The sequence below is a fragment of the Ceratosolen solmsi genome, unplaced genomic scaffold (genome assembly GCF_000503995.2).
Source record: "Ceratosolen solmsi marchali unplaced genomic scaffold, CerSol_1.0 scaffold7, whole genome shotgun sequence".
Classification (NCBI taxonomy): Eukaryota; Metazoa; Arthropoda; class Insecta; order Hymenoptera; family Agaonidae; genus Ceratosolen; species Ceratosolen solmsi.
In genome coordinates this window covers 4,604,986-4,614,985 of record NW_011948413.1, presented here as the reverse complement: position 1 = coordinate 4,614,985, position 10,000 = coordinate 4,604,986, and the positions used below count along the sequence as shown (strand labels likewise).

Below are 10,000 nucleotides of genomic sequence, written 5' to 3'. Positions count from 1 at the left end.
CTACACGTGTGAGCGCAGTTAAAATTCCACATGAAAATGTGTAATTAGCGGAATCTGGAATGTACGACGGTATAATTTAAAAAATTTTACGCTTTTATTTCATTTTAAATATTCGCGAGCGGAAAATTAATGAAAATTTTAATTATTATTTTTAAATGTCGTATTGCACGAATTTCTTTACTATATTAGTTTTTAAATGATGTTTATGTATTCTCTAACGGCACTCTAAGCTTACGTTTGCAGCTGGAATAGGCTATATACCATTTATATCTCTACTTTTTTTTTTTTTTTTTTTTTATACCAATACGTTAGAATAATATTTAACTATATTTTTACAATATGTAACTATATTCAAGGGATTATTAAAAAATAATGAATATGCTTTATAAAAGTATTCTTACGTAAAAAGATCATTATAAATTACTTTGGTGTACAATAAAGTCTGCGCCCCTTCATTAGTCAGAAAGAAACATTCTAGAATACCGAATAATATAGATAAAAAACGTACCAAAAAAGACATCAAATTACTTCGTAATGTCGTGTAATTTTGTTCTCCCAGTGTCATCAAACATTGACCTTAGGAATAATAGTATTCAAACAATTCGTGTACCGTATTTTCTAAATAAATTTATTAAATATACTTATATGCCGTTGATTTAGGCTTGGATAATAATACTCACAACGTATTTTTCAAGTATACTATTTTCCATAAAATTTCATTAAAAAAATGTTTAATCTCATAATTTAAATTCTATAAAATAAGTCTGCTATTCAGAGAAGAATTAAGTTTAATTTGGTCTTAAAAATAAAAACTTTTATTTCACTGATATTTAGAGCTAACAAAGTCTCAACTATTAATGAATTCTCGAGTAACATTAGCATTTCTAAAAGTGTTAAGTAGCAGAAAAATTAATGCCATTGCGTTATTAATCAAACAGGAATTTTAGTTTTGATTAACAAATTGAAGAAAAAAAAAAAGAAAGAAAATGTACTGCATTTCTGTGAATAATAAGAGTTGCAATCATACTAACCCAAATATTCTAATATTATAAAAATAAAATATAAAAACAACCCCATATAGCATTAATTGTAATGATATACAAAAAACGCTATTGATTTGTCCTTAAAAAAATATATATATTTCGAGTTATTCTGAGAAATATATAATTTGATGCAAAGCTCGACAGTCCCTTATTTAAAATTATGTTAAAGTAGTAGATGGAATACAACCCTCTTGATGGAATGAGATATATTTTTTAATTGAAAGAAGAATATGTGATACGAATGAATAAATGGGAAGGGTTAGCATATTTCACTGTCAACGTTTCATAAAATTAACGATCGAAAATAACGTAAGAATTTATGCGATCGTAATATGCAGTAATAATCAATTACATGAGATTATTGTTTACAATGTTGTGCATATACCGTTTTCATATATGTATTCAATGTTGGTATGTAAATGATAATATACTCTACTTTATTTAATATATAGAAATTATATTAACTTTTTTTCAGTCATACAAATAAAATTTTTATAATAATTAATTTATCTCTTTAGATAAATTTGTATTATAACTATATTAAAATGTAATAAAGGTGTTACTACGTAATTTTTATGAATACGTTATTGGTATTGCAAATATTGAAAGAGTTCTTTATATTAAAATGATATTATTAATATCGTATTGCATAAGAGAGCACTGGAAATTATCAGAAAGCCTATTAAACTTAATACATTTATTAAATTGATATCATACGCATTAAATTTAGCGGTAATTATTTATAAGCCATTTTATTTACTTGAACATTTTTTCAAGTCATTACATTATATAAGAGAATTATATTGCTAAAAATAAATAGTAAATAATTGAATATTACATGAAATTACAATTATAACGATACTATCAGAATTATTAATTTTATTATTATATTATATTAGTAGAACAATTTATTTAGCAGCACAACAAATAGTATTTTCTTATTAAACAATTTACGCATATGTATGTGTATGGGTGTGATAATGTGTGCGGATGTGTGCACTCGTATACATATATATTAATTAAGAGCAATCTGACTGCTTATTGATAAAGATCTAAAATATGAAATAATCAGCACATATATCGTGAATAATGTCAAATTACCTCTTTCATCTTACTTTACTTTTGCATAAATGTATTTTAAGATGGGAAAAACATATTTACAGTCAGAGATTTGATTTACGATAAACCGTAAAGAAGAATGTGGAGCTATTATAATTCTTATAAAAAAAATGTTTGTGAAAATGAACGTGTTTATTAATCATACCGCGCATTAAAGATAAAATTGCTATTAATTTTTATTAAAATTTATAAAAATTTGCCATGATATAATGTAATTAAATATTATTCATGTTTCAAGAAAGTTCAATGGTTCTATAAACGAAAAAATGCAAACCTCGTAAATCTCTTATCTCTATTTACATCTTTTAGACATTGAAAGCACCGGAGAAAATATATTTTCAAACGTAGTTTTATTGTTTTCAATCGATTAAGAATTATGAAACAATAATGCAATTAGCTATTGTAGAATTAATAGCTATAAATCGACTTATAAGCTTCATAAAAGAGATCCTTTGAACGTTCACGCGTTATTCGTCTCTTGTTAAACATATGCATTTCCGCACAATAATAATTCTGAGAAGAACAGTATTTTTTTTTGTAGAAAAAAAATGCATATCTCGTACCATCCAAGATTGCATCGATGAAGGAAAAATGATTGCAATTCAACGTGCATAATTACACGAAAGAAGAATAAAAAGAAAAAAAAAATGATAGAAGCGACACACGAAGCAGCATAGTATTATCGACTTTACGAAAAGACGAAGAAATAAAGTGCATTAATAGCAAGAGTATCCTGGCTTACAGCTTTTCCTCCCTCACTCTCCGATTTTTCGTTTGGTTGCCGGGCGCGCAAAAGGTCAGTGAATCGTGCGCGTGGCACGTCGCGAGTCCTAAGCTCATTCTCCTCGGGGCAAAGGTCGAAGCATTCTTAGGCAGCGCGTGTGCGTGTGGGGGCGTACCGAGGGGACGAGTGAATCACGCAGGAAGGAAAGCGAGAAAATCGATAATGCAGCGCGACTCGGTCGTCGTCGGCAGCGGCGGTAGCATAGCGTCGTTACACGCAGTCGTCGTACTCTAGAAAAAGGAGACGCCCGGAGATAAAAATAATCATCCCGAGGGGATCGGGAAATAAATTCTCGTGGGTGGGCGAGCTAACGGACGATGAGTGGCGACGGCGGTGAATGGAAGGGGGGAGGGAGCAAAATAGAGAAAATTTAGGCCCTATCCTTAATTATAAGCATGGAGGGAAGGGCACGCGCGTGGTCCTCAGCGCCTAATCATCGCCTCGCTCTCCCGCCACTCGATATCGATAACCCGACAAGACAGGCAGGCTCTACTGTACGTACCGCAGTCATGCTTAGATATGGAGCTGATTCTGACCGACTGTCTCTCCGACTAGTACTGACTAATCTTTTTGCACTCCTCTCTCCTGTCTAAAGCACTGCAAATCACTGCGCATTTAGTCAAGCGAAAAAAAAATGCATGGCAAAAAACTTGACTTGACCGTGAGATAAAACATGAGACCGGCTTCTGCGATAGAAACGGTTTTAAATGCAGGCAGGCAGGCTCCGTTGGTTGGGTGACAGAGAGAGAGAGAGAGAGAGAGAGAGAGAGAGATGAGAAAAATCTAACTCGATTCTAGCAAATGAACTTTAAAATCGTGATTTCCAGTACGTAGGCGAAGTCAAATTAAGCGTGACATTGTAGTTACGTCTAACTTGCTTTGAAATTTAGAACGCCAATGGAGTTGTAGATAGTAGCGAGTGATCTACCTTCGAAACGTACGAACTACCTCATTGAAATATCTTGAATAATAATATGGACATTACGAAACAAATCTTCTATTCATCTTTAATTACGTATTCCGAAAAACACGATAGTCGAGGATTATTGTTTTGTCGCATTATTTGCATTTTCGATACTCAATAGCTAACCTCAATTTCATTAAAACGAGTCTCGCTACGAAGATAATGTCTCTATTATTATACGTATTATCGTCGTCTTGTTATTTTTTTACGAACATTTTTAACAGCTCGAAATCATAATTATGTTCATAAATATATATCACATATGTGAAATATTATTACGCGATCTGAAATATACAATGCATCATGCTTTATGCATAGAATTTTTATAAGAATTCTCTAGTGCGTATTGTTATTTAAAAATCGTAGCGTATTTTAATAGAAAATTTGACCGAAAAAGTACATTAACTCGTTAAAATCCTCTAGTAATTGAAAACAGTTTTACCAGTGCACGAAGCAGTAGTAGGCGAGGAGTCTTTTTTCTCAATTGCTCATTCTTGGCTTTTGTTTTTGCCCGATTCTTTGCACATGCGCATAAAGAAATATCATACTTATCTGAAAATCATAATGTTGATGTCTAAAATTAATTAATAAGGATTTAGATTATGTCGCAAAACAAGCTTGACTAATATTTACCTACTTCGTAAGTAAGTGCAATGGTGGTTTGGCTGCTTTTCAAGAATGATGAAAATAAAAAATTCCATTATCTTGTCGTCTTTCACTACTTTTGAATAATATTTGAATAAGACGATAAGTGTGCGATGAAAGAAAAAGAGATATTATTTATAATGGATAGCGATAGAGTGATCAAGACGACAAACTAAGGCAACGATTACGACTGAACACAATAGTGTATGTGCAAGCCATACGTATAATTTGTCCTCGATGTGCCAGACGTTAGTTATATTTAATCATTATAGAACAAGTATTATAAATTAATAATTGAAATTATAATTTCAATTTTCACGCCCTGTTGTTAAGATATTTTTATTGTAATTGCGAATTCGACGTGTTATTTGCATCCGCATTCGATTGTTTGTTGATGAAATAAACGGTTATTAAATATTTTAGAAATCTTTTATTGCTTTGAGAATATGTCATGTATTATATTCCACGAGATAATGAAGGATTGGAATATCTAATAAACATACGTGTTATTTACGGTCAAATAATGTATAAATAAGATACTCACTTATACGACAGCTTCGACATGTATATTATACGCTCGTAATTATAAATATCTAGCAAACAAATAGTTTTGCTATTCAACTGAATTCCGTAAAAACGTGTTTCACGAGATTGTCGAAAGTACGTGTTACGAATGTAAGAGCAACAGTTTACATAGTAAAATTGGGAACGTCCATTATATCGCGTTCATCGGTTGTTTTGTCGATTCTCAATTTCAAAATAAAACGCGAGCTATCGAGTCAAATGCTCGACTCTTGAGCGATTAATCCAACAAAACAAGTACTCGTTACGTTAATGCGTCCATTGTTTACCTATTGTTCATTCATAACGGTTGGGCGTCGAGTTTCGAATTACGCTCACGAAATAATTAAAGGAAAGCGCAGAAGGAAGCGCAGCCGACGCCGTCGGCTATGACAAATCGCGGATTCACCGTCGCACAGAAGAATGGCGGGGGAGGCTTAAGCGCTTTCGAATGAAGCGTAAACATCGCGGTGAGTGTCGTGGAAAGTTTCATTAGACGCTTCCAGCTGTGCCCAGTGGCATGAGGCCGTGCAAGGGCTCGATGGGGCGACATGACCGACGTCGATGGGGTGGGCAGGGGCGGGGGAGGGGCTGAGGACTGGCGCAAGGGCCGCCGCAGCTATGATTTCGCGACGACCGAGTGGAATTACGCGTGTAATAAAATAACGAGGCCGTATAAAGTGGTGGGCAAAAGTCGTTTTACCGAAGAGGGAAGAGGTCGAAGGGGAAAGCGTCGAGTGGCTGCGCGTCTCCGTCTGTCTGTACAAATAGAATGGGGGGACAGTGAGGCAAATCTTTGCATTTTTCCATGCCTGCTTACCTGCCACCTCGTAACAATGCAATTTTCATACCAAACCTATGAATAATTCATGCAATTAAAGCAGTACAGCAGCTCGCCCCTTCCCTCTACCATTTTTATTTATTTAATTTATCTTTAATCCTATACCATTTAGTTTTATATTATTTTGTTTCATTTGCTTGTGCTCGTCCTTGCTCCGGTAAGAGAGACACGAAATAGTGTCGGCAGCTGACGCATCCAGCAAAATATTAGCCTGCGTTTATGGGTCTTCGCGCGCGCACACCTTCACCCCGTTTCTTTGGTCAGGGTAAAGCAAACCACCACCACCACTATCTGCTCTTCTTCCTCAACCTTTTCCACCTCCCCCTCCTCCTTTTCCTTCACCTCCTTCTCCATCTCCCCCTTCTTCTCCTACTCCTCCTCTTCCGTCGCCCCTTGTCCCTTTAAGTGCAGCTTCCAGTCCGTCTCTAGGACGAGTTTTGAAGCTCGGAGGCCGTGGATATAGGCGCTCTCGGCTAAAGCAGATCGTGTCGGTCGATACACATTCGGCACGCATGAAAGATAAAGAGAAATAAAAGAAGGGCGAGGGAGAGAGAGAGAGAGAGAGAGAGAGAGAGAGAGAGAGAGAGAGAGATTGTGGACGCATCGTTTCCCAAGAAACGGCTTTATTTTTAGTTTCTTTTCCCCCCCTTCGAAGCCGACCTTTCCTGTAACTAATGCACAACGCGCCTCTTCTGATTTTTATCCAAAAGCGATCAATGCCCGCACGTCCTAACGCGATAACCGGGTCTTAACCGTAGAAAAGAAGAGGCGAGGAAATGAAAGCCAAGGAAAGCGCGCGCATATCTGCTTGAAAAGGAACTCGCGCACGGGTGTGTACGGTTTTAGTCTTGGAGTCGGTCCAAGGCGCTCTTGGTTTACGATTGCTGCGATAAAATCCAAGAAAATCGAGAAGGATTGTTTCAAAGGGGCCCAGTTTGTAAAACTTTGGTCGAGCGATAAGTGACGACGGTGGTGGGGAGGGATAGGGATGTCCGCCTTTAAATCACCGATACCGCGTACTCATTTTCGATATTTTCAAGAGAAAGAAATAAACGAGCTAGCGATATGGGAAACGGCCATGCCACCTCATGACGATGCGCAGAAAGGAAATAAATGTGAACGTCACGGTGATCGCGAGTCGTGTCGCCTCCCCGATCGATAGGAGGAAGCGTTTCCGCCTGGGTTATTCTCGATTCCGGAGCGATACGTGATCTAATGGTCGAAAATGGTCGAGCGAAAGGCCCAAGCACCGGGCATCCTCATGACATCGGCATCACATGTAACTAGAGCTCCCATTACGAAATTGGCAATGTTCAAAATTTACTCGACTTTTTTTTTCGACACTCAAACGGCGACCAAAAACATGGGCTGCCCTTGCTGTTTTCCCAACACCTGATAATTAAGTTCCACTCTCAGGCTTACTCTTAAAGATCCAGTTAATCGATACTTTTTGTTTTTTTTTGTTTTTTGTTATTGTTTTTTGTTTTTTGTTTTTTGTTTTTTCGTGTATCCAGTCCTGCGCAACGGCAATTAAATCGTTCCAGAAGTTATTTATCTCGGCGTGATCGGTATAATGTTTGTGGGCATGCTTAGCAATTACCAGTGCGTTGCTTTAATCAGTGACGCTATCGCTTTAGAGAAGAGAGGACGTTTAATTTTGAGCAGCAAAATATCAAAACGTTTACAATTTTATGAAGTTTTTTCCTTGTTGTCGAATAATTAAGCTAATCGTCGGAATAAAAATTATTGTTAATTTTTCCGTAATTCCGCGTGTTGAGATCAATCGGGCAGATGACGACAAAGTTCCCGATTGTGAGTAAAGGTAATGCAGGTAGAAATTCGATGATTATTATAGCTAAGCGTGCGCGCGCGAGTGCCACATTGAGAATTTTAAGAGATATAGTTTATTTATTTAATTGTTATATGGTAGTGATGCTTGTATAGCGTACTGTTAAATTTTAACAGTTAAGCATTTAGAAATATTGCCAGTCGAGCGTGTACATACATACGTCTCTATAAGATATTTCGAAAGTGTAAATATCCGTAAATTTTTTTTTCACCTTTCTTTCTTACCATTATAAATTGAAAAATTCCGCAGGTTTTTTCTTTTTATTATATAAATAGTTTTGCAATCGGATCGGAGGTAGTGCGGAGTGCTGAGGTCATGGAGCTCACCGCGCGTATGAGCCAGTAATAAAGCAAGCTAATGCCGTTCTCGCTCTCTTCGCGTCATTCCATTGGCGAAGAGAAGGCGCTGTGCATTCCCGTTTCATTGTCTCGGCCATTGGAAAATAAACTAGTAAGCGCCGTGGCGCATGTATTCAAGAAAAAAATCTGGGCGAATCCTCACTGGGACCTCACGGGAGGGATAGAGGAGGGATGGGAGGGATTCTTTTGAAATTCGGCCAGGTCATTATTCTTGTCGGTATCCCGCCGTCTCGTTTGTATGCAAGTTTTTTCTTTCTTTAGAAGGAGAATGGGCGAGTGGGATGGGGGGGGGGCGCAGAAGTAAGAACGACGAGAATCGTCGGGACAGACGTATGCGTAAATAGGGCCTTGATTCACACACTTTTGGCTGCGCATCGGTGCGTACTTACATACGCGCGTAATGAAGACAGCTAGCGCGCAAAATAATTGCTATGCTGGCGATTGCCGCGAGTTAAATGTCAAGTGGAGGGGGGAGATAGAGTCGATTACGATCGTCGTTCAACGTTCGGTGTCGCTGACAGACTCTGCCCCCTGCCGATGGCCCCGTTCCTCTTGTTACCAGCCAGTACGCCCTGCAGATGCAAAAAGATAATAATAACGATGCCGTCCGGCTCTGTTACAGATATACGGCTGCAATTAAACGAGCAGCTACGATGCCTGGACGTACGGATGGAGGCGCAGGTCGCGCTCGTCGCCGAGCTGCAGGACTTCTTCAGAAGGCGAGCCGAGCTCGAGCTCGACTACAGCAAATCCCTCGACAAGATGGCCAAAAGCATACAGATGCGGCACAAGGAACAGAAGCAAAAGTATGTTGTTTTATGCGCGTTTGTTAATGTCCATTGATCACTGATCACGGATCGATCCTTTTTCTCATTATTTATTTTGTTGTCCATTCAATTAGGCGGGAACAGTGGCCCCTATTCTCGTCGTACGCTTGCTGGCAGCAGCTCGTCAACGAGACCAAGTCCCTCAGTCGGGATCACGCTGCCCTCTCCGAGGTTTACAGTACGCATCTCGTGGCGCGACTCAACCAGGTCATGGAAGACGTTCAGCGCATTTACAGGCGCGTTAGTACCATTTATTTCTTTTCTTTTTCTCTTTGCCCTCCTTTAACTTGGGCACCCATCACTGATCGTTTTTCATTTTACATAGTGCCGTGAGATTGGCTACGAGACCCACGAGGAGATACTGCGGGTGCTACACGAACTTCACACAACGATGAAGACGTATCAGGGCTATCAGGCGGAATCGCGACAGGCCGAGACGAAGCTGAGGGTCGCCGAACAGCAGCGCACAAAGCTCGAGGTCGCTAACGCGCCCCCGGAGAAGCTCGCGCGTAGCAAGAAGTACAAGCTTATTGAGAAGGAAGTGAATAAGGTAAGGGGATGAGAGAGAGAGAGAGAGAGAGAGAGAGAGAGAGAGAGAGAGAGAGAGATAGTATGTGATAGGGGGAGGGAGGGGGCTTGTTTATCTCATGACGTCGTCTCCGAAAGAGCTTTTTTTCTCGTCGTTCGTTCGTCGCGATCCGAAGGGGCCGCTAGTTGAGAGAAGAAACATTGGGCGCCGAAGACTGAGAAAGACTTTGGCCATCTGGTCGTTGAGACCGAAGTAAGTGCCTTTTATACTTTTTTTTCTCGAACGAAGAAACGCAAAGAGCTTGGGGACGAAAAATATAAAAAAATGGGGGCCCATGTGGGCTCTTAAATCTCTCTCCGTTAATCGAGCATGTTTTTCTGAAGCTCGTGCGCTCGTCTGTAACTAAGGCGAAAAGAAGATGACGAGGGAGGTGATTGTGGGAGAGGGGATGGGGGGGGGGGGGGGAAGGGGTGGGGGTG

The 10,000-nt window shown here is 38.9% G+C and overlaps 1 protein-coding gene across 5 annotated transcripts in view; it reads left to right on the top strand.

Annotated features, from left to right (window-relative positions):
• The window catches only part of LOC105367349 (SLIT-ROBO Rho GTPase-activating protein 1), a 36,397-nt gene that overhangs the window by 20,194 nt on the left and 6,203 nt on the right, over positions 1 to 10,000 (top strand). For 4 of the 5 annotated variants that reach the window (XM_011506026.1, XM_011506027.1, XM_011506028.1 and 1 more), the window contains exons 2-4: positions 8,788 to 8,971; positions 9,067 to 9,232; positions 9,318 to 9,542. In XM_011506026.1, the coding sequence (XP_011504328.1) occupies positions 8,788 to 8,971; positions 9,067 to 9,232; positions 9,318 to 9,542 (575 nt within the window). Of the gene's footprint in view, positions 1 to 7,735; positions 7,780 to 8,787; positions 8,972 to 9,066; positions 9,233 to 9,317; positions 9,543 to 10,000 lie in introns of those variants that run through there. The other variant, XM_011506029.1, reaches the window with a different exon arrangement.